Source organism: Myripristis murdjan, chromosome 24, assembly GCF_902150065.1.
Source record: "Myripristis murdjan chromosome 24, fMyrMur1.1, whole genome shotgun sequence".
In the NCBI taxonomy this organism is placed as follows: Eukaryota; Metazoa; Chordata; class Actinopteri; order Holocentriformes; family Holocentridae; genus Myripristis; species Myripristis murdjan.
The window spans coordinates 13,761,443-13,785,710 of record NC_044003.1 but is presented as its reverse complement, the minus strand read 5'-3'; the positions used below and the strand labels follow the sequence as shown (position 1 = coordinate 13,785,710).

The window sequence follows — 24,268 nt, the reverse complement described above, 5'->3', positions numbered from 1 at the left end:
GACTCCTAGCCTCCAGAGACAAACCCCTCGGTCTCCATAAATTAAATTTATTTTCGATAAGCATCAGTGACACACAAGATTCATTTCGTCCTCCTCGAGAGTTTAATACGTCAAATGTTTAGGATATCCCCGGACGTGACGTCAGGCCAGTCAGCAGAAACGGAAGCGAGTGTCTTTTGTAAACAACAGACGCCAGACAGTGAAGCACCATCCATCTTCTTCGACTAGGGAAGCAAAGCACCGCAGCCTATCATGGGAGCCGTTCTCGGACTGTGCTCCATGGCGAGTTGGGTGAGTCAAATCATATTATTGACGTCGAAACCGATGACAAAAGTTAATATTTGGTGTTTTTACGAAGCTGTGTCGTGCTCGCCCGTGCTGTCATGACTGCGCAACAAAACACAAAGCGGCAGGCCGGGGTGGTTCCCTATGGCGCAGTGTGTCTGTAAGCAGCCATCACCTCCATTTAACCTGTCACGGTCTAGAATGACGAAGCAGGATTATGATAATAAAGAAAAATATTGTTTTTGTTATCTAGTTACAACTGTAGTTACGTCTGTTTGTGACTGATGGAAAAACAAAGGGCGAATATGTCGGACCTCGCTAGCTTCGTTTGGTTAACTGACCTTTTTTGTTAGCTAATAAAAAAAAAAGGCCTAAAACGAGATTAGTCAACGTTACTTTGGTTTATTTGTCATGTTAGACAGCCAGGTAAGTCTGTGTCTGAGTGTGGTAAACACGCTGTGGATGGCAGTGATTTTTTAGATAAGGCTGCACACTGTGTTGCAACACCGCCGCCTTGAAAACAGAATCAAATATCCGCTGCTACAGAAGTGCTTATTGCGAAATGTGGGTCACTTAGTGGAAGGTAAACTGACAGGCTGCCATAAATATCTGCATGAGGGGAAACATCAGCAGAGCAGCGATTATTTAGACCACGAAGAGGCCTGTCACTATAATCTAAGCATAATTCAGCCTGCTTTGCTCCACAGGGAGGTACACTGAAGACATCCAGTGACTCCTCAAGCTTTTCTGGTTAATTCAACAGCCACCCACCAAGCAGCACTTCATTTAACTTTTATGAAACTGATTCACACTGCTCACTCTCGTGTATTAGGGTGCATTAACTTTGAAATATCAGGGGAAGCTAAAAATGCTTAAAAATGAAGTGAACTGGCTGCACCGGGTGTTTTCCTTTTCCAGTGAACACATTATCCTCAGATGATTTTTCAGATGGAGGTAAGCATTACGTCTCCTCCATTAAAGCAGTGAAGCTGTACGGGCCAAGTTAACTCCCTTTATAGACAGGACAGCTTACAGTGCTGTTGCCAGTGTTGGCCTCTGCCTTATGTAAGGTAGTCCTAAGTCAGATTTGGCTTCTCTTTCTTTCTGATCTCTACGCAGTCATGCCAAAGTCAGTTGCCTTAATTAAACTTCACATTATTACAATAAAAATATATTATTATAACGTACAGATTGTATTATGTTATATTATTATAACCTGGACATCCAGTTGGTGATCATAAGGTGAACAAATATGAAGTACAAAGTGAATCACAGAAAAGCAGCAGGCATTCATGCTATTATTGCTTCTAACTTTGCTTAATTTACATATGTTTTACTTATTATGATGCATGCTATAATTAGAAAGATTGTCCCAGCAGAGTTTGGGTTTTACCAGCTTTTGTTTTCCCACTTGAGATCAGAGATAATAGTGATTTTCATATTTTTTTTGGGCGTCTGCACAGATCATGTGGTTTAGTGCAATATCTATCTATCTCATCAGCCCTCTGACTGTCACATAACCAGTTACCTCTTCCTGGTGCTATTCAGTCATACAGTAACTGCTCATGCTAACCTTATCAAGTAGGCCTAGCTACTTATTGCAAAATTACGTTAACTTACTTGTCAAGGAAAATAGTCGCCAACTCTGTGTCTGCCTTTAACTTTGTTAAGACCCTCAGCTCTCTCAGACATTAAATGTTGATTCTTGTTCTGAAACATGGACCTACAAGCATGGAGAACCACCACAGTTTCAGACCAGCAGTTTTAGACAGAGCTGAAAATGGCTCTGAAGCAGTTAAATTATCTACAGAAGGCCTTACCCTAACCTGAACCCGATAAAAGCCATGCCAAAATCTCTAAGCAGTTAAAAATGTGGATTTGGTGGTCTCTGTGTTTGCCAGTCAATAATTTTGTTAGGCCTTTGGTTACCAGGATTTTTAGGTTTTTATTGGTTTTATTGCATGTTCCTGCGTTTCAGGTTAAGACAGACACTTCTTCGCTGCTGTAACCATTGCAACAAACTAATTGAACTAGCAGCCTAGGATTTCTGTCCTGGCAGCCTCTGCTAAGTAGGATGTGGGTTATTTTTTTGCACCCAATGCCTGCGCCATTTGTCTGCCTCTTTTTAAGCAGGATATCTTTATATTATGAATTAATTTGCATGAGAATTGGTGGAAACTAATAAAAGTGCATCTTACTTGCTAAGGGTTTCATAAAACATAATGAAATCATGAGGCAAGGAAGCACTGATTCACCTAAACATTGATTGTTGGGACGATAAAGTTGGGTGTGGTAATAGGCATGATTCTCCTTTTGTGAATATCAAACATTTGGAAGTGGCATGTCTTGACAGTTGCATAGTGTTAGTGGAGGTCTGTGCTCTATTTAGTGGGTTAAAGTTTTTTTATGTTTAAATCTCAAACTTACATACTGTAACACTGCCAAATTCTGCAGTAAAATGATGTGCTTAGAGATTCTGTCTTGCCATTGATCCAGTAGTTAATGTGTTTGTACTGGAATGTGCAACGTTTATGTAAAGTTGAATGGAAAAAAAATTAGTCTCCTGCCCCTTTTAGGTCATACTGCTGTACTGGTTTCTCATTGATCTTCTGTTCTCGGTCAGGTGACTAGCTGTAACCTTTTCTTGAATTGTTTCCCTTCTCCTGTCTTGGCAGATCCCCTGCCTCTGTGGCAGCGCCCCCTGCCTGTTGTGTCGCTGCTGTCCCAGTGGAAATAATTCCACCGTGACTCGCCTCATCTATGCCTTCTTCTTACTTCTGGGAGTGGGCATTGCTTGCATCATGTTGATGCCTGGCATGGAGGGGCAGCTCAAGAAGGTATGCTTGGCTTCCAGTGTAAAGTATTAATAGAATATACAGTATAACAGGGAAAGGAATATGAGAGCACAGTAAAATACAAGGTGGGGAAGATTACAGGACCTGTATTTATATCTTAAGTTTTCACATATGGTCTCATGCTGTCGTATTCCTCTGTTGTGGAATATGACATGACAGTCACATACATTGTATATATATATTGATGATTTTATATTTTGTATAATTTACCACCTCTTAAAAAATAAAAATATGTATTCATTATTTCTTTGCCATATCCTATTACTGTTTCCTGTAACACTTAACATTGGGAAGTACCCAATTTTTAATACCTTCAAAGCTTCCCCAGATTTCACAGTAGTTTACTGTATTAGTGGCTAATATTTAAAAAAAAATGTCGCAAGAGGCTCGAGGGAGAATTTAAATGCTTTGAATCCTTTTAAGTTATTAAAACTTATTGTGAAATTATCCATATCACTTTCTAATTCTGAAGAGTAGCAGCAATCTTTTAACCACAAATGCAGATGACAAATACAGAAAACGTGGAGAACCCAATGATGACGGTGTAGGGGCATCAGGGGCAGCATTTTGGGTTTCTGTTGCACTGTAGAGGAAAGTGGCAGGTGCTTCGTCACATGGAAAGTGTCACAGGTGAAGAAGATTTCTCACCTGTGACCACAACAGGTACATTTAATTTTGAGGCAGATTGGGTGACAAAATTAGTGAGGATAGGACTCACTTTTCAGTTGCTGTCCAATCTCTTGGCCTAGGGTGATCAGATGTCTGTATTTCTGTACAAAATTGTTGCTCGGTGCAGCTCTAAATCTTTTACTCTCTGCCGTCTTCTCCCGTAGATTCCAGGGTTTTGTGAAGGAGGGATGGGCTCATCTATTCCCGGTGTGGAGGGTCACGTGAACTGTGATGTTTTGGTTGGCTACAAGGCCGTGTACCGTGTTTGCTTTGGCATGGCCATGTTCTTCTTGCTCTTCTCTCTGCTCATGATCAAAGTCAAGAGCAGCCAGGACCCACGGGCTGCACTACACAATGGGTAAGAGAACCATCGCTCCACATCCAGGTCCACTTTACTGAAGCAGTCCCTTACTTAGAGCTACAAAAAATACTCCTACTGTTTTGTTTGCTTAGTTTATGCTGTTGTCATTGTTGTTATTATGTTACTTATATAATATTAAACCAGAAAGTTGGGGAATCACATTTGATGCCTCTGTTCTTCATCTCTTTCAGGTTTTGGTTCTTTAAATTTGCTGCAGCTGCTGCCATCACCATTGGAGCTTTCTTTATCCCAGAGGGTCCCTTCACTACTGGTACTTGTGGTTCTTGTCTACTCTGTGACATTTCATAGAATATACATGAATACAATCAGCCTTGGACATGAACAGGATAAGTCCTGTTCATGTCAAAGCTCCAAACAAAGAAAGAATGCAAATAAGGCTTGCAGGCATAGAATGCATAATGAAGACTTAAGTGTAGTGATGATTTTGCTTCAGTGAAGATTGAATTTATATAGGTCTTTAAAACGGTCTAATTCAGTTCCATTTACCAGTAGCCTATTATGATTTTAAAGTGTCATAAATGTGGCTCTCTGAAACCTGCAGATATGCTGATTTTGTAATGAAATGTGCTCTGTCTTCTTCCCACAGTTTGGTTCTATATTGGCATGGCTGGGGCTTTCTGCTTCATCCTCATCCAGCTCGTTTTACTGATTGACTTCGCCCATTCCTGGAATGAGTCCTGGGTTGAGAAGATGGAGGAGGGCAACTCTCGCTGCTGGTATGCAGGTAAGGTAACAATGCTATGGTGAGGGTTAAAATGGTTATAAAAGAGACAATCATAATTTCAGTCTTGGTAAGTAATAGAACAAAAGTATTCTGTATTCTTTTAAGTACATAAACAGCATCCCTAATCTTTAAGCAGCAACTTTTATTGAGACAGCAAAATGATGGGAATTAAAATATGGTACTTATCATTAGTTTACAGTCCCCAGTCAGAAACAGTTGTTTCTTTGCAACTATATATCCACATGTAAAATCAAGAAAAATGTGCAATCAACAAAATATAGAAAACCCAAACGGTCACACTTTATCAACAATAGCTGCTGTTCAGAATGGAAACATGAGAACAAAACAAAGCAAGAAACAGGACAAGGAGAAGAACACGAGATGTGTTTCTTTTCTGTCCATTCATGTTGGAAGAGTCAGATCAGATACTCAGTCATTTTGGCCGGGCTTGCAGCATTTTGCTGGAATTTGACCCAAGCTGGAACTTTTGAGATACACAGCCTATAAAAACATCATGGTAGCTATTTTTACATGCATTGTTGAATTTCCAAAGTGATCTATTTACCTTTTCACCTTTGTCTCCCCACAGCTTTGTTGTCAGCCACCACAGTAAACTACCTGCTGTCTCTGGTTTCCCTGGTCATGTTCTATGTCTACTACACCCACTCTGACGGCTGCACTGAGAACAAGGCCTTCATCAGCGTCAACATGCTGCTCTGCGTCGCAGCCTCTGTTATGTCCATCCTGCCTCAGATCCAGGTTAACACCCGCTGAACTCTGGGACTTTAACATTTCCACTTTGGGCAGTTAGCTGAAATTTTTGTCCAGGGTGACTTACAGTACAGCAATAGAACAGCTGCCACTTCTGATATAGGCAACATTGAAACAAGCAACTAGTTTTAACGAAGTCAGGAGGTCACAGCACCTAGAAAATAGACGGGACAAATTTTCTTGCGTTTTGGGGTCCCTAAAAGTGCTAGGAAAAGACAGAATCATTAGAAGTGATAAAGAGCTCTGTAGTCAACAAAACCCTGAAAACCAGCTACATTTGTTCTAATAACATGATGTTTTCTGTATGAAGGAGTCTCAGCCCAGGTCTGGCTTGCTGCAGTCTTCCCTGGTCACCCTGTACACCATGTACTTGACCTGGTCTGCCATGACAAATGAGCCTGGTAAGAGGCCAGTTATGCAACATATAATCTCTGAGTGATGTGGGACGTGAGACGTCAACAAATTGAGCTGTACTTTCTATTTGTTTATCCCTTACAAAATGTAGATAGGAAATGTTTTGTTCCAATGTGAGATATCCACCATTTGAAACAAGCAGCACCAGCTATCATAAAATGGTTGTTGGCATGATGCACCTCACCACTGTATTAGAGCATTTTCACTGCATGCCCATATGCCCAAGGGGTGTGTGTTACAAGCACACATCAAAATGCTAAATTTGACTGTCACTTCCCACACAAGTTTGAGCAACATGAAATTTTCTTCAATATCCACCCATCCTCCTATCAGTATGCATCATATTGGATATTCTGCTATTTTGAGATGCTTGGATTAAATAATTTATTCAGCTCTCAAACTTAAAACAGTGCTGTGCTACCACATAACTCATGAATCATGAAATAAAAGCACTACAATATCTCACTTCCTGCATATCTTTCACAGACAGGAAATGCAACCCGAGCCTTCTAGGTATTATTGGTCTGAACAGTACAAGTCCCGCCGGCCAGGACCATGTGGTCCAGTGGTGGGATGCCCAGGGCATTGTGGGATTGATCCTCTTCCTCATGTGTGTCCTCTATTCCAGGTGAGGGAGCACGTTTCACTTCTCTCTCTGTCTACTTCAGAAACATGAAAGCTGCCAAAGTTGAGAAGAAACTTGTATAAAATGAAAATAACCGTATCACCCGTGTACATCTAATAGCATTACCAGAATAGTACTAACTCATGTTTATTGTGATTCTCTGTCTGATTCTGTCATCCGCCAGTATCCGTAACTCGTCCAACGCCCAGGTCAACAAGCTGACTCTGACCAGCGACGAGTCTGCCCTGATTGAGGACGGGCCTCAGTCAGACAGCTTTGAGGAGGGCGACGGCCTGAACCGAGCCGTGGACAACGAGAAGGACGGAGTCACCTACTCCTACTCCTTCTTCCACTTCATGCTATTCCTGGCGTCGCTCTACATCATGATGACTCTCACCAACTGGTACAGGTAGGTACATGGCTACAGTTACTATTTTCTGGATTCTGTGGGTCCAGACAAATCTAACCATGTAAAAAAAAAAACACATTGCGTGATGGGAAGATTATCCACTGTTTTGCATTTTGTCAAAAACATTTTCACTCCTACAAATTTTGAGCAATCAGAATCAAATAGGTAAAAGCATATCTGGACCAAGCTGGGAAAAAAAAATGCTTTTAAAAATGTGAAGGCAGGCTAATTTTAAGAAACTTTCCATAACTCATGAATGCAAGTTTAATGGATTTGTATGAAATTCAATATACACTATCTGCATTCATATCTCAGTGGTTGTGCACAGTTTGGTTATGATTAAAGTGGTCCTGACTTCTTACAGCAATTCTTGTCTTTCAAAATTAAATGTAAGAGAAATTTGCTACACTGCAGCCTGTGGTCAGCTCAGAGGAAGGTTTGGAGGAGGCAGGGCAGTCAAGCGCATTTTGTGAGGAAGAGAAGCTGTTTGACGTTTTTTTTTCCCCCTGGTGTTTCTGCTCTTTTTCCAGCCCCGACTCAAACTATGAGACAATGACTAGCAAGTGGCCGTCAGTCTGGGTGAAGATCTCCTCCAGCTGGATCTGCATCGCCCTCTATGTCTGGACGCTGGTTGCCCCACTCGTCCTGGTCAACAGAGACTTTGACTGAAAAATCTCCACACCGCGCACAGTTCTGTTAGCTGTTTTGCCCGTTTTTGTTTCAGAAAAGTGAAGTGAGCAATACAGTAGATAAAGGTGAATTCATTCTGGCTCATTGTTCTCACTAACCCCTCAGCTGTTACTGCTGGATGGATTTGGGGCTGTGTTCAGGGCTGCTGGAACATTTCAGGATGTTTGGCAGGAACACCGGAGATTTGGAGAGCAGTCTTCTCTGTAGTTTTGTGTTGAATCCTTGCTGCCCTCCTGCTCAACATGCTCGGGGGGAGAATGCAGTGTTTGAGGTTGAAAGGAGCAGGAGTGAATAATGGAGAGAATTACCAAGAGTGTTTAAATCCACCTGCAGCATCTCTGAAATGTCTGACAGGCCTGAATGCAGCTCAGTCCCTCCTCATCATTCGGTAGGATATAATTGTGAATCGTCAGCAGCCTCTTGTAGTGGTGATCCATTCTGTTAGCACTGTAAATACACTGTGTGTGCATTCCCAGAGGATGGCCCATCCCACCATCCTCGTCTGCTTCATTTTCCTTTTTTTTTTTTTTTTTAAACAAAAAACAGAGCTGCATGCTTTTTTCCTTTGCAACATGATGTGACATTACCAGTAGCTGGTTCTGCAGCCGTCTGCAGTTTAGAGCTTTGATCGATGTGGCATCTGTGGGCAGCAAATAAGGAGGCAGCGGAGATTTTTATGACTGCAGGATTATTTATTAGAAGGGATTAATGTTACATGTAAAATACGAGAAAAAACGCTTTAACTGCTCTTGTCAGACTTGCTTTCAGTTGTATCAGCATGATTCTAGCCGTGGCATTTAGGAGTAGAGATTAAACTAGGAGAGCAACTTGTAGTTCACTGACTAGTACCATCAACAAGCATGAGCATCTTGGGATGTAGTCTTTTGCATGATATAGTGATCTGCTTCCATGTATCTGCTGCTTGTTCTTTATGTTAAATGGTTGCTTTTTTCCATTTTGCAATAATCTGTACACCTCAGCCGAGTCAAGCTGCGCTGGTTACATATTTAAATTTCTGTTTTGTGTTTGTTGTTTATGATTTGCGTTGGAGTTTGATCTTAAATGGTGATAGTTTGAAAACTCCTGGATAAGTTATTTTGTAGTTTTTAACATCAATATATTGTCAGTATTTGTCAGACTGACCAGACATGTATTATACTAAATTTGTTGTTACCCCTGCTTTGACCCTAGAATTTGCCTTTTGACATGTAAAAGTGCATTGTAACTCGTGTAATAAAATAATAAAAAAAAAAAGGGAACCCGGGTGTGTTCTGCATTATAATGTATTATGGTTTATATACAGTAGATGAGCCATGAAGTTAAAGATAGAAGAGGTATTTCAAATTGAAAAGTTTTGACATCTGTACTGGATTCATTCTGTGTCACAAAATATGCTGGTCTTCTCAGGGTATCTGCAAATTTAAGAAAGACACATTTTAAACTTCTCAGTATTTCTTCAGCTGTTATTGTCTCAGTTTCTGCTATTTTGATGGATGTGTTTCATCACTTCACCGAGCTTTGCTTAAACTGTGCAAGGGTTGCAGCTCTTGCACACATACTCAAAGGCCAACAGCTGCAAAAAGAAGCAGATAAAGCACGAACACTTCAGCATTTCCTTTATTGTTATTGCAAGGCTTGCAACAATGACAGAAAGCTCACAGGGATAAAGGCAGGTCACAGAAATGTCATGTCGGTGAACTCTGCAACGATGCACGCCAGACTACTACAGTATCTGAAGTCCTAAACAGTGTGATTCTACAAGAATAAACGGAAATATGATGCAGGCACTTCTATGTTGGTGAACAATAAGGAGCATCATGTGATCCTTTTAAACTAAAGAAATGGATTCCCAGAGAGAAGCAGCAGTGCAGTTCCCTTTATATTACATGAAAATACCGTAACAGAAACTCAACACCATAATCTCAACATCAGGAAATACATATTGGACCAGTGAAATAATCTACACTGTTGCAGCACTGGAGGCTGTGAGAACTGTGAAATGCAGGGACGAATCAACTGGGATTGCGGTTAACCCACTTTCAGCTCAGGTGATTCATAAAAGTGTTCCATACTTTAGTTTCCTTGTATTTTGTTACAGCACTGATTCTTGAAAACTGGGACAAGTGTGACTGCAATTTTTCAATCTATCCAACAACAGCTAAACCATTACAATTTTGTGAAGTGGGTGGATGTACATTTTTAAGAATTTACTCAAGTTATTTCAACACAGAAACTTCAAGTAAAAGAAACTGATAGGAAGATCTGGTAAGTGAGAGCAGTAAAGCCCCCTTTACCGTTGCCCATTAGTGTTTTGGGTACATGTACAATGACGTGTGAAAACTTCCACTGACTAAAAATGCTAGCAGCTAATGATGGGATCAGTGTGTGTCTAGTCTACAGGCAGAGCGCCCCCTGGTTTCCTCCATGGAATACTGTGCTATTTTCACCTAAGGTCACTTGTTTAGGATTTTCTGAATCTCTACGTGGCACCACAGGCCTCCACAGTTAGGACAGAAATCAGTTCCCATCCAGCCAGTCATATTCCTCTATTACAAGAATTGTTAAAATAATTTAAAAAAGTATTGTGTTCTCATGTTCAGAGGAATTACTGTCCTTAACAAAAAGGACCAAGCTTCATCGTCTGGATATTTGTAAGGAGAGCGGCTCCAGGAAATGCAATACTCAAAACAGAGTATGAATTTCATTACGTGACATTTAGGAGCACAATGACGACAATTACGATTATGATTATGATTGTTATTAGGGTACAATTTAGGACAATAAACCAGACAAATGCTTGTATAATGACACAAATTAGAGCTTAACTTAACTTAGAGCATGTGAAAAACATGAGCTAGATTTATTGTGCAGTCACTAATTGGGATTTATTTACACCTCTTTTCTCCCAGTTTTCAAGAATGTTCCCATGTAAGATCTGGGTTCCTTTCACAAAATGCACTTCCTCAGTTAATGAACGAAAAGGGAACCGAGCCCAGCACTGAACACAACAACCGCTAAAGGAATGTTGTTTTTATGAATAGTCTCAGCTTTGTGGACAGTATCGTAGCAAATTATAAACAAACAAAAAAACATAATAAATAGATTTTCATGGGTATATACAAAGATTCAGTCCATTAACACAAGTCAAATGAAGTTGCCTCCTAGCTGATGCTGTTCCAGGATCAAATCTGATGCACGTCTTGTCAACGACAGATACAGTGCTGATCCTGGAAAATGCATTTCAATGTCCTATTGTTTTGCCTGAGAGCACAGGAATGAAGAGATGCTGACTGACAAGCGGCATGGTACAGATTGGACAGCCTTTTTATAAGCCTGTTGCCTTTTACAACTGTGAGCACTGCTTCTTAACAGACACACAACTCAGGCAAAACAGGTGGAGAATAATTAACATATCCACATTTTGGCACAGAGCTTTCATCAAACACTCCGATAAAGGCAGATGAAGGCTCTGTGCCACAGAGCTTAGGCGTTTTTCGATTGTGGTGTGAGCCAAATAAACGAGTGAAATGTGAGCATTTGGGTGGTCTTCCTTGTAAATCAGCATCGCTGGGAGGCTGCAGCTTGTTAAACCAGTTCCCGGCTTGGTGGTGCTGGGCTCAGACCCCATCCAGCTGTGTGGAGTCGGCCGCTGCCCCTTCAGGACCCAGTTCACACAGGTAAAAGAGTGTCTCCTCGCTGGCCTCAGCCTCTGTCAACGGCTCCAATCGAATGAGGGAGCTGCGGGGGGGCTGTGTAGACCCCAGGTCACCGTCCAGCAGCTCTGAGGGGGGCTCAGCCCCGACTGAGGCACTGGAGGTGGAGGAGGGATGGAGCGGAGCACTGGAGTGGGCCATGCTACTAGCGCTGCCCATATCCAGCTCTGCAGTTGGGGTGCAACCATCTAGGAAGGCCAGCAGGGGGCAGGAGGTGTACTGGATCAACTGTTTATCTAAACACAGAGAAGGAGGCAAGACAATTCTATTTATAAAGCAAAAAGCATCCTGTTGAGATTAAAAACCTCTTTCAAGGAAGTCCTGGCCAAAATGGCAGAGAAACACCATACACATATTATCAAGACACCAGGGAACACAACAAACAACATATAAACATGAGCACAGGCAAACACTTCAAGCTGTTGAGCTAGAGGAGAGCACAGCGCAGAGCTCTGCCAGGCACAGTGCAGCCAACCATACTGTCAAACGCATTTCATATGGCAAATTAAATTACTGTATGATTCAAATACATTTTCTTGTTCCCTCTCTATGTGATTCACTTTGTTACAGACATTATACCAGTGGTCAGGAACCTATGGCTCACAAGCCTTTTCTGACCCTTTGCCAGGGGCCATATGGCTTTTGACAGAAACCAAGTTTCAAAAATAACATGAATTAAAATAGCAAAATCCTAAATTAGTATTAAAGGTCACCTATCTGTACAGACTCACCCGTGTTGTCATCTGCTGTCCTTTCTCTGTTTAGCTGTGCTGTGTTTTCTTTGGATGCCATACTCTCCTGGAACATAAACCAAAGACAAATATTAAGTAATATATATTTTTTTTAAATTAAACACACACACACACACACACACACACACACACACACACACACACACAAAACTTGCCTGTAACCTCTAATACATTTAAAAAAAAAAAACTTAAAACAAAATCACAATCACATAAATTTTAATGGGAATGTCCATTAAGACAAACTGATCTACTGTGTGGGATAACTTGGCTTAACCCAACTATATAAACTATAGTTCACTTGTGAGAGAAGCTCTTCTGCATCTATCTGTTGCTAACATCATTTCAAAGCCTTGATAGGGGAAAGCACACTAAATTCCTACTCAACACACAAGACTCACATGAGAGGAGCAGACACTGCCATCATGTAAGTTCACGAGGAAATTTGAACTGAAAAACTGGGGGAAGGATGGAGGGCATACATCATCACAACAGGAATAAAAAATGATGTTGGATGAATGAAAACAATCAATTAATTTGAGGCTGTGTAAATACGTAATACACATGACATATTATATTGATGTTACATCATTTAATACTGAATATATTTCATATTTTTGGTATGTTTTCTATGAAGGTATTAATTACACCAGTTTCCTGGAGATCAATTCAACAGTTTTTATCATGAAAAGCTTCTATAAATTTACGTTCCTCCTGATTCCCAGCAAGGTATTCTTTATCACCTCTAAGTATTTTTCAAAGTTCAGTGTGTACTTACCTCAAGGGCATCGGGGTCGATGCTGAACTGTTTGCCATACAGCATGGCCTGGAAGTCCTCCAGACTACAGTCAATACTGTCCAGATAGTCCATCAACTCCACCCTGAGGAGACATACATTTATGACCAGATTCCACTGCTAATTACTAAATCCTTGTTATGTTGTAAGAAGTACTTTGTGTATTGTTTTGACATCAATAAATCATTAACACATTCATTTTGAGACATTAACATTATTACCATCAACAAAAAAGGCTGATAATGGAAGGCTCTACAAAAATTTACATTTTGTGCCTCTAGACTAGTGGGAAATTTGCTGCTTAACAGAACAAAGGGACACTGCTCCACAGAACAAACAGGAGGGGGCGCTGTTCTTAAAGCACACACAGTTAAAGCTAAAAAAATCAAATACATCTGACATAGACAGCTGCTTTAAGCTGCTATTTTATCAGTAGCCAACCTTTCTCCATAACCAATGCTAAAGACATAAGTCATGCCAGACAGAGTTGGCGAAATTCAAGACTATTCATATACATCAGGAGTGTCAAACTGGTGCCATGGAGGGCCGAGAGACTGCAGGTTTTCATTCCAACTGAAAACTCCACCAGGAGATTTCACTGATTAGTCCCTTCTCTCTGCTTGGAGGTGGGGTGATCAGTGAAAGTGAAATCACCTGGTGTAGTTTTCAGTTGGAATGAAAACCTGCAGCCTCTCGGCCCTCCATGGCACCAGTTTGACACCCCAGATATACATAGTTAATGCAATGAAACAATGATTAGATTATCAAATTGGTTGGAAAGCTGCACGAGAATCAAGACCACCACAGTGTTCTCCAAGCATAAACAATAAAATCTGAGACTAGGCACGAATGACTTCTGAGGTTAAAAAGCCTTTAACTGGATGGGGTTAAGATAACACAAAACACTGAGGTGCACCAGCTAATGCCTTCATCATAGCTGACATAAATAAAAACTAGGGAAATATAACAAAGTGCTTTTCGTGGCTGTAAAGCGTCATAATATTGGTCATCTTGTCTATATCGCTGGTAATAGTATTTCTTATCAGTGCTCTTTAAAAATGCAATTCCTAGCCTTTACAAGCACATGGTGGTTGTTTTATGAAAACCTGAAGCGCTCCTTGTATCTTTGGAAATTGGTGTCTAAACAATGCAACGTGCAAAGTATGGGATGTTTAACAGATTTTGATATATTACTGTTTTCAGCATAAACTTCTCAAAAATCCTGGTTCCCTCTCCTATCTGATATAATCCATTAAATGGCCAGAAGGTCGTCTAACATGCGACTTACTTCCCCAGCAGGTTGATGTTCTGAGATATGGCTCCGGTCTCGTTCAGTATTGAGTCCATCATCTTCACAGGGTCTTCCTGACTCAGACCTGAAGGCTTGTTGAGCTGCAGGGCACTGCTGGTCGGTACAGTGCTGTCTAAACAAGCACTGTGGCTCTCCTCTGCTTCTGTTGAATGGCTGGGGAAAGTCTGTTTGATGTCATCTGAGCAGGTGGTGCTGACCTCTGTCTCAGCTGGCAGGAGAGCGCAACTGTCCAGCTCCACTTCCACGATCTCTACATCACTGCGACGCGGGAAAAACAAAAACAAAAACAAAACATGCCATTAAAGGGATAGGAAACTAACGTGTCATTTCCAATTAAAATTATTAAATTATTTTTACCGTCATAATTGGGTGAAGAAAAAAAATTTATGGAATTGTGGGGATCTGAAGCCCTTTCCATGCAGAGATGCCTATCAGCTGATCTTTCTTGGGTGAAAGGAGCAGTTTTGCTGGGAGATTGTAAACTACTTTCACACAAAGAGTTGGAGCAAACCAATCAAAACATAACCTCAGATTATATTCCCCCCTGCACTGGTTACAGTAACTGCAGGTTCACTAGCACAGTGTGTTGATTTGTACTTTTCTTCAATATAAATCCACCATTTTAACAAGGATTATTTTATCATCCTGGCATTCTATCAGATGAGATGAGGGCTTGAATAGTGCTTCAGTCTGGCAGATCTAGCTCTGCCTCTTCAGCTAGGGATGGTTTCAGTCATGGACTTTCTCACTTTAACTCTGCTATTACAAGCCTCCAAAGTGTTATTTTTTAGTGAGTGAGCTCTGCAGCAATGTTACCTACCCATTGTTCCAGTAACCAAGACATTTTTACTTTGCTGGACAGCTGAATGGTCAGAGACCAGAAACCAGAGACCAGTATCAAGACAATATTTTTACTTTACAAAACACACTCAGTACTGCTTGAATTAACTGTGGAAACACAGCCCCTAAAACTAAGTTGAAAATCAAATTTGTAAATAGGTTAGCCATCTGGTTTGCTGAATAGACCGTTTACACACTTTAACAACTACAATTTAATACAGAAGGTCAAACTAATTCAAATGTTTAAAAGTAATTATTGGTATGCAGAAAATCTTATGTCACTTTAAGCATAGTCAGTAGTTCCTCATTTCAAGGTCAGCATGCCCTACAGGAAATACATGGTTGAGGTGGTGGTGGCTAACCAAGTTACACACATGCTTAGACACTTAATATTTCAAATCTGCCACAGCTGTTGTGTTCTGTGCTGTGAAGCAATCCAGGATATTTCCAGCTGATGAAAAAAAATTTGTAGCAGTTTGAAAGGAGCAGAACAGGGTGAAAACATCGGCTAAGGTATTGGAAATCTTACCCTTGGTCAAGGACCCTGGATGAACATTCAGTAATCTCAGCCATCACCTCAGCATCCTCATCCGTTACATCGCAGATGATGACATCATCCGATATCTCTGAAGTCTTCACACTATTTAGACTGTTGACAGATGACTAGGAAGAACACAACAAATCAAAGTCTGAACTTCACAGAGAAGTTTCCCTTCTGAAAAAACAAGCCATAACAAAACAGGTAACCCACAACATTCATTTTAAAGCAAGTAACAATGTCATAATAAAAGTAAAATTTGTTGCACTAGGGTCTTGGAAACCAATAATAAGCAGAATAAATCTGTTCCCCACCAAGCCAAGTCCACATTAAAGGATGCAGGCTCTTACAACACAAGGCGTTCTTTTGGGAAAGACTTCTCTTTCTCATACAAGTCAACCTGCTTGGCGTAGTGTTACAGGAGAGAAACATAACTCCACACACAAGCATTTATTAGTGCAACCAACAAAACTGATAACATCAGGAATATGTCTGCATGTTTCTGTGGCATATGTAATCAGTGTTATTCCTGTTTTATGTACAGACCTGCTCCACACACACTTTGTCATCATAGATCTGATGAATGTATTTAGGCTTCTTCCCATTGGTGTTCATAAGGAGCGGCCTGGAAAAAAAGAGACAATAACGACAATATATATTTACTGCGTGTGAATTTCATAGGTCATATGATTTGCATATCATTGATAATAATAATAATATACACTTATCAATAATAATATTGATAAGTGTACCAGTGTATTCTGAATTATCTACAGTAACTACAGCATTGGCTGGGCTTCTTCAAAGCCGATTCTGATTATGGATTTAGCAACAGTGTGATCAAATGATCTCCAATCTGATCGCTGACTTAAGTGATGAGTTTTATTTGGACTAGGGTTGCAACAATAATCCCATGACCACAGACCTGCAGAATTATGAGATGTTCTGCAGGACAGAGGACATTACTACGATCACCATTATAAGAGCCCATTTTACTTTACTGAACTGTTTAAAGGATGTAAGCGATGTTATTTGAATGCTTATAAAACACAAACACACCAATACATATAACATAGTAACAGCACAAAACATTACTACATAGCCAACACTGGAGAGGACATAGGGACCTGTAATTCAAGATTTTACCACCATAAATTTAAGTCAATGTCAGGACTTACTGATTAAATCACGTTACAGTTATCCACATATGAAAAAAAAAAAAAAAAAAAACTTTTCTCTTGAACTGACTGCATCCACTTTTATGCCAAGCACACCAAGAAAGTGAGTTATACACAGCTTTTTTTTTTCCCCCTCCGGCACTACACACTAAAATAATTGGGTGACAGTGTTTATATTAGCAACCCCTGGCTGCATATCCCACCTCTAGGGTAACTGGGGTTACAATATTCCACCCTGACTAAAACACAGCGTCTTCTCTGATGTTCCACCTCGGTGAGCTTTCATTGCAACTCTACTATGAACAGAAGCCAGAGTCCAATCCAAAAGATGCCAATTTGTTAGTAAATTATCATATTACATAGGTTAAAGTTATACTCAGAGTAAATCTGCCTACCTAAAATATGGAACATGTCCTGTATCACGGTGTCTCCCTAGGTCACAAATTAGTGGGTGACCGTTTTAGACTTCTGCAAATCGCAGCCACAGCCTGAGCCTGTTGCAGGTTTGGATATGTGGGACTAAGATGACAGGCTAGCCTGTTTACACTGAGCTCAAGTCCCAGATGGTGGTGAAATTTTTTCTCAGTCTAAAAAGGAGCATGAGTGATGCACTGCCAGCCCCTTCTGGTTCATGGTAACACCGCTTACTGTAACATGATGTTGCTCTAAAATCACAGGATGGAAACTTCAGTACCACCACAGCCTTGATCTAGACTTCCTACTGACAACAGCACATCAAGTAGAAGTATACAAGCATAAACAGTAACATGTAACTGTTTAAATGATTACACTGACCATAAGGAATTAAAAATCCTTGTTTTAAGCCAAACAGGGTTATTAGATATTACAATAAACAGGCTATTTATCATGTATATTCATATCACAACAGACTATAACAGCATATGTATTTCACAACACAAAAATCAATATATGTGAGCTGTCAAAATTGTTCATAATTTTTACATTAAACTGTTTTTGTGATATCATGGGGCAGCTGAAACAGTGGTCAGACAATCAGTAATGGCAAAAAGGGAATTGTGGATTATTACTGGTAGCCAATTTCATAATCAATGCATTACTGATGTAAATCAGTGCAGAAATTGTGTGGTTGAACCAATTTGTAGACCTACACTCTAATTTGCATACAAGCATACATATATGGTAGGGTGTCATATACTTTCTGAACTCACCTTTTGCGTTTTAAATTCAGGATGCGGTTGTTCTGTACCAATGTGACAATGAAATGTATAAGCTGGAAAAAGGAAAGAGAATATTACATTCAACAAACCATGCAGTTCAGTAAATTTCCTTAAGCCTTGATGTCAGTGGTGTGAACATTATACACTGTCAGACAGCATAACAGCGATTAAGTGATTCTTCCATCATAGTGCGAACGTACCTTCTTAATGAGTTGTTGTTGGTGGGAATGTTTCTGTCTTAGATCTGAGATCTCCCTCCATAGTGCTTCATTCTCCCTGGAAAACAAAACAAAAACTGCTAAGATGGAAAAGTTTCAATTTCCACTGCTGCTTGTAATTGAATCCCAGGCCTTTTAAGTGAAACCTGGTTCATCTACTCAATTTTACAGCTTTTTGTCTGGCAATGAAGCATTTGGCCTCTAAACTAGCATGAATCAATACTGAAAATGAGGACTGGTGATATTCTAAATAAACACTGAAGGATAGCAACCTCTTGGCTACTTGTGCTTCACAACAGCTTAGAAGTGTTTGAAATTCCTGATGTATTTCATGTCAAGAATAAATATTATTCTGGTAGCAAGATGCTACCAGTCCTTTGAGGAGCTAATCATTTTGCTTACTGCCAGAATCACTAGTCAAACCTGGAAGACAGCCATAGTCATAAAACCGTCAATGTGCACACAAAGCCCAAGAAGACAGTTTACACCAAGCATGGCTATTTATTTGGCGAGTATCAGACGGCTCCACTTAGATTCAGAATATTTATGCAATGGACAGCATTCTCAGTTTGAGTCAACTTGGCAACAAGTGTTGCTGGGCTGACAGCTGAGCTGATTGATTGATTCCTTCAGTCAACACCAATAAGTAACTACTGCAAAAAGCCACCGCTTTTTATTCACATGTTCACGTTTGTCGTAAAATGATACCATCTGTCTCATACTGTCAGTAATTTGTACGCATAGAGAAATCCAGTTGTATGTCAAATTAATGTTGTGCACTTTGTTGGGAAGGAGAGAATTAATGTCTGTGTTTGTAGGAGAGCACAGGAGAGAGAGGACAGTGAAAGAGACAGGGTGAAAGAGAGAGAGACAGAGAGCGAGGGAGTGACTGGAATGGGGAGTCCTGAGTTTCTGTCTATACTGCGCAGGTTTTTGTCTTGTTTTAGGAAGCACTTTCACTGTTAGGCCCAGAGATTCTCCAATTCAAAGCCTTCCTACTGGTTCCTTTTATAAAGGCATAAGGATACTTGGGGCAGCTGTTGGGGATAAGCTGCGGGATTGTGCTGGTCAACTGGCGTGCACTTAAATCACAATCAGTCCATCTGTCCATGAATGACACCCATTGTTGAAAAGTGCACGCACAAAAATCCACCTAGAGCTCAATTTGCTAGCTAATTTGGCTGGTTAACTGGACACGCAGCAGATGAGGTATCTGGTTTATTATACAGTATTCATGTTGCTTTGCATATGGATGTGTGTGAGATGCATTCACAGCTTATTTAGCAGCAGCATTTACTGCAAACATATTACAGTTAACTATACTCAGCTATCACTGACTATTTAGACTTAGGCCAAATAGCTAGCTAATCAAGGACACTGAAAGCAAACCAAACATTAATTAATTATTTTAAAAACAGTGTTAATACAGTCCAAATTTAAAGTGCCTATAAAGTTTCTGTCGGGTAGAAGACAAGACTGCACACAGCCGGGACAAGACTGCACAACTGCACATGGGCTCTGTTCTCCTGCAGGAAGGTGACCAAGCTGCAGACAATGAAGCTCAGCAACTGTTAGCTGTTTGGCTCAACCTGCTCATGTTGCCGTGGCGACAGTAAACACAAAAGCAGGATTGACCACTTTGTAAAAAGGACCGGATGCATGGTAAATATAAGATATACTAATTTAAGTATAACATATACAAAATTATGACTTAAGTATATAACAAAGAAGCTAGCACACATCTATAACCAAATCCAAATAAACTGTAAACTGTTTTTTTTTTTTAGTAATTCAGTACATGTATATGGAATTTGTGATGGTTCATGTCAGGACACCCAGGTTGTCTGTTTTTTTTTTTTTTTTTTTTTTTGGACATGATCTGGTCCAGAGTTTCAGCAAATGTTGGTGGTTCTAATATTTGTTCTGAGTTTTTTTTTTGGTTCTGAGTTTTACTCCAACCTTTTCAGTGTTGCAAGCCTGGCGTCCATGCTCTCTTGTTTGCCGTGGACGTTCTGGACATTGGCTAGGATCTTGGTCAGGTCCTCCTGTCTGATTTTACTGTCCTCTGGCCTGGCGTTGGAGACCTGTAAAAAGGCATTAGCAGTAATCTTATTGGTACATCACCATGGAGTTGGACAGAAGAACAGGCGGACTGACAGATGGACACGGCCATCCTTGACCCTGCCTGCCGGTGGGGCTAAACCTTTTATTTTAAATTTCCAAATATGAAAGTAACTTAGATAGATTTAAAAAAAAAAAAAAAAAAATCACCAGGGAATCTTATCTGCATTGTTCAACTTAGACTTGAGTAACTTAAATTTTAACTTTAACCAGTCGCCCAACCCTAGACTCTAATTTATGTCTGAGTGGCTGACAGGTGAATCCACATGCTCACCTTCCTCTTAATGTTTTCCAACAAGTCATCCTGACCATGTTTGAAGTAGGGATGCTGGAATTCTACTGGTCCATCTCTCTCCTGCTTCACAATGCCCGTGTCGATGTGCATCACTTTACGAAATCCATCTGCATACACACAACATATATGCAACATGTCAAATAACAGCAGGAGACACACAAACCTTTCTACATGTATGTATGCATGCACACAAGCAGATGCAAAACCAGACACAAAGACACACACAAAAAAGAATCCACACACAGAATGTGGTTGTTTAAGGCACACAGCACCCTCCATGTCATGTGATAGGTGGACATCAGTGATGTAAAGTGTGAAACAAACCAACCCTTAAACCCTGATGACAGATAGTGAGCAATACAGTTAAATTTAGCCCATCAAAGCCAGCAGACTACAACTTTGAGGAGCGTCTGCATGCACCACAAATCATGCTTACTGACCAAGTAAAGCTGAAAAGGGCATCAAGCACCAAAACAGGAACAGGAAAAATTGCAAACCCCATTCCATGAGTTTAGGGGGAAACAAGGCAATCTAAATGATAACGCCATTCATTGATGGCCATGTTAAGTTGATCCTGAACTCTACTCATTGTAAGATTTCAGAGATGCAGTGTCATTTAATCAGGTATATTTAATCTAGTTTAGATAAAACTGAGCACTTGGCAAAAACAACCATGGGAGTAAAGGTGAATGGACCTTGTGTGTGTCTCTTAATACATTTGGTCATTGAACTGGGCAATCTGTGGCACTCCATTTAAGTTACTGGCTGATTTTCACCACTGGATCAGACACATTAGGCCTTTAGCCTGCTGCCAGGAGGCAAAACTCCACCCGGCTGGTATGTCATCACCCAACAAGGAGCCCTTGAACAAGTGTGCCCACAGACACACCCAGCAGACACAAAATGAAGTATACGCTGCCACCCATCAACTTGGAGGCATTCCAAAACTGCAATGACGCTACAATAAGCAGAGACTGTGGTCATACAAAGGTACATACACATATTGAGCTGCCTGATGAAGCTGGCCATGTTGTTGTGCTTGAAGAACTTGGGGAGAATCTCCTTCGCGAAGCGCTGCTCGTCCAGCACCAGGAAACTGTTGCCCTCCTGGAAACCATCAACAAGATCAACATCAGTATAGCCGTACCACTGGTGTGTCAATCAACCCTGTGCTGCACAGACAACTGTGAAGTGAAAATGTATCATGCCTCAAAAAACATATAGACTTGGCTAACTTATGACAATATGCCTATAATTCCTTCTCTAAGCAATGTTTTAAGGAAAATCCTCTTTTTTATGGCAAGAACAGAATTGTAACATATGGATGGGGCTGAAAAATTTATCAAAATATTATCAAAATCGCAATACGGCCAAGTGCAGTAGCCAAATCGCAGGAGCTGCAATTTTTTGATAAAGATAAAATGTGTAACAAAATAGCATTGAAAATTAAGTATCATGGCCCACAGAGATGCACTGGCCTACAATTTATATTTGCCAGTTGTAAGAGAACATGATTGTTTGGTAGAGACCCCAGCAAAAAACACAACTGCATCATCATCATCTTAATGCAATTTCAGTGAAAATGATAATCATAATGCATAAATTACCATTCCTACTAAAATCAAGAGTTGCATCATAATTGCATTGTCTGCCAAATTTATCGCAACATGATTTTTGTTAACCATATCGTTCAGCCCTACTTGTGGATACACATAGCATTGTCCCGTGTGATTACCAGAAGGAAGGGAATGAAAAGAGTGTGAAATTTACACCACAGTAATACTAAATAGCTTCGTTTGTATTGTCCATATCATCTATATTGCTTGACAAGTCCCATTTGTACACATAAGCAAGAGTTATTTTGATTAAGTATTCGTTATGGCTCTTTTGATAGGCAAAATTATCGCTTTGTGATGTTAATAGGTAAAGGGCTGCCTTCTGACTAGCATTAAGGTAAACAATGAGCACAAACGGCTGGCTAACAGGCTAAGTGTTTGTTTAACTCTGGCTGGTGATGGCTGACAGCATAGCATTGGTGTGCACAGCATTTGTATATACAGCTGGTGAAGTGAGCAGGGAGTAATGTTATGCTAGCTGGTATTTTTATCCCTGTGTGGCGTGGCGAGATGCTACACCTGCTAACTTAAGGCTAACCCCCCCAGCTAGTTGGTCGCTTCAGTTAACGGCTGCCTTGTTTACCAAGTTTGCGTTTCCTAGTACAGCAACGGGATTTCTGACTCATTTACGTTCACTCTCAACAGCAGTCCTCTGATATTATCTGTAAATGACTTAAAACTAAACAATAAGCTTAACCGAAGAGGCAAAAATGACCACGCAAAATGTAAGAAAAAAAAATGGATATCCGTCGCTGTACTAGGAAACGCAAATTAGCTAACGGGATCCACAGTGACGATACCTGACTCCAGCAGATAAATTCATTGGTATCTGCGTCCTCGACCAGCGTCCAGAGTTTGGTGAGGAAAGCCGGGACGTTAGAGTTGTGTTTCATCGCGTCGAAACGGCGGCGAACACTCTTTAATCCCAGAATACGTGGTGTTTGCTGTGCTTTGTGGAAGAAGAGCTATCAAGTCTGCCTCTCTAAGGAAAATGCCTTACTACTTCCGGTTACAGAAAGGACGGTAACGGATTGGTCAAATATTAACTTACGTAAGCGCCCTCACGTGGAGTTCCACGAAAACAAAAAAACTCACAGGTTTCCTTTAGCTTATTATTTATTGAGCACTATTATAATTTATGTGGAGGAAAAAAAACAATAAAACACATCGACTTAAAGTGCGGAATGACATAGAAATGGCGTAATCCTCAGCGGAATGTTACATAAAAACAAGGGGAAATGATACACACCGAGAAAAATAACAAAGATTTATGTATGCAGCGCATTTCAAAACACAGTAATTTGAAATTACAGTAGGATAGAGAAAAGACACAATCTACACAATAAAACAACACAAAACAAGCAAATTATACAGAGAGGAGCTCAAGCAAAGACAATAAGAACATTAACATCTACAGGAAAAAATAATAAGGAAAAATAAATAAAGATTTTTTTTTTTTTTTTTTTTTTTAAGTTATGGGTTTTAAGACCCCGTCTAAAACTTAAAGATTGTTTATGGTGGCCAGCAAGTAATGCAAGAGTGTTACAGACAGTCACAACTGAGTATTATCAGCAAAACCCTGATAAAAAAGAATAATATTGAAAATATATAAATAAATAAATAAATAAATAAATAAATAGACAAATAAAAATAGAAGGAAAGAAAGAAATTCAGCCAAACCAGCAAATAAGGTGTTCCAGGTGTATCAAATACAAAGAAAATGGAATGGGAATAAGAATTTAATTGGATCACTGGATGAAAATTTACAATATAAAATGTTTAATAAACTGTGAATGTCCACAGTCAGCAAGAATTTAAAAAATAAAAAATTTCTTCCCTGAGAAGAACAGTTTCAGTGCTATGCTGTTT

At 40.1% G+C, this 24,268-nt stretch overlaps 2 protein-coding genes across 3 annotated transcripts; one reads left to right on the top strand and one right to left on the bottom strand.

The window, feature by feature from the left end:
* Window positions 1–141: 141 nt before the first annotated feature.
* Window positions 142–9,083, top strand: serinc1 (serine incorporator 1). The gene is made up of 10 exons (XM_030047110.1): window positions 142–291; window positions 2,961–3,122; window positions 3,974–4,167; window positions 4,362–4,441; window positions 4,778–4,915; window positions 5,505–5,674; window positions 5,997–6,087; window positions 6,587–6,728; window positions 6,910–7,134; window positions 7,665–9,083. The coding sequence occupies exons 1-10, from the start codon at window positions 253–255 to the stop codon at window positions 7,801–7,803; spliced, it is 1,380 nt and encodes a 459-aa protein (XP_029902970.1). The 5' UTR covers window positions 142–252; the 3' UTR covers window positions 7,804–9,083.
* A 340-nt stretch (window positions 9,084–9,423) lies between these two features.
* hsf2 (heat shock transcription factor 2) lies at window positions 9,424–23,398 on the bottom strand. Of its 2 annotated transcripts, XM_030047269.1 has the most exons (13): window positions 23,200–23,398; window positions 21,782–21,890; window positions 20,763–20,890; window positions 20,327–20,451; window positions 18,350–18,425; window positions 18,141–18,202; window positions 16,319–16,397; window positions 15,764–15,897; window positions 14,371–14,652; window positions 13,065–13,167; window positions 12,688–12,744; window positions 12,269–12,335; window positions 9,424–11,773 (listed from the first exon to the last, which is right to left on the bottom strand). In XM_030047269.1, exons 1-13 carry the CDS (start codon window positions 23,290–23,292, stop codon window positions 11,442–11,444), a joined length of 1,647 nt encoding a protein of 548 aa, XP_029903129.1. In that variant the 5' UTR covers window positions 23,293–23,398; the 3' UTR covers window positions 9,424–11,441. The 2 variants fall into 2 exon arrangements, with proteins under 2 accessions (XP_029903129.1, XP_029903130.1); XM_030047270.1 differs by lacking the exon at window positions 12,688–12,744.
* Between the last annotated feature and the right edge of the window lie 870 nt (window positions 23,399–24,268).

Bases quoted from the DNA above. Each gene is read 5' to 3' on its own strand.
- serinc1 (XM_030047110.1), top strand. From the start codon at position 253: ATGGGAGCCGTTCTCGGACTGTGCTCCATGGCGAGTTGG. The intron at 4,916-5,504 runs GTAAGGTAACAA...GTCTCCCCACAG, and splicing joins CTCTCGCTGCTGGTATGCAG to CTTTGTTGTCAGCCACCACA. The intron at 7,135-7,664 runs GTAGGTACATGG...CTCTTTTTCCAG, and splicing joins ACTCTCACCAACTGGTACAG to CCCCGACTCAAACTATGAGA.
- hsf2 (XM_030047269.1), bottom strand. From the start codon at position 23,292: ATGAAACACAACTCTAACGTCCCGGCTTTCCTCACCAAACTCTGGACG. The intron at 18,426-20,326 runs GTTGGAGTAAAA...TTTGTTTTCCAG, and splicing joins AGGCTTGCAACACTGAAAAG to GGAGAATGAAGCACTATGGA. The intron at 18,203-18,349 runs GTACGTTCGCAC...TCCTTTTTCCAG, and splicing joins AACAACAACTCATTAAGAAG to CTTATACATTTCATTGTCAC.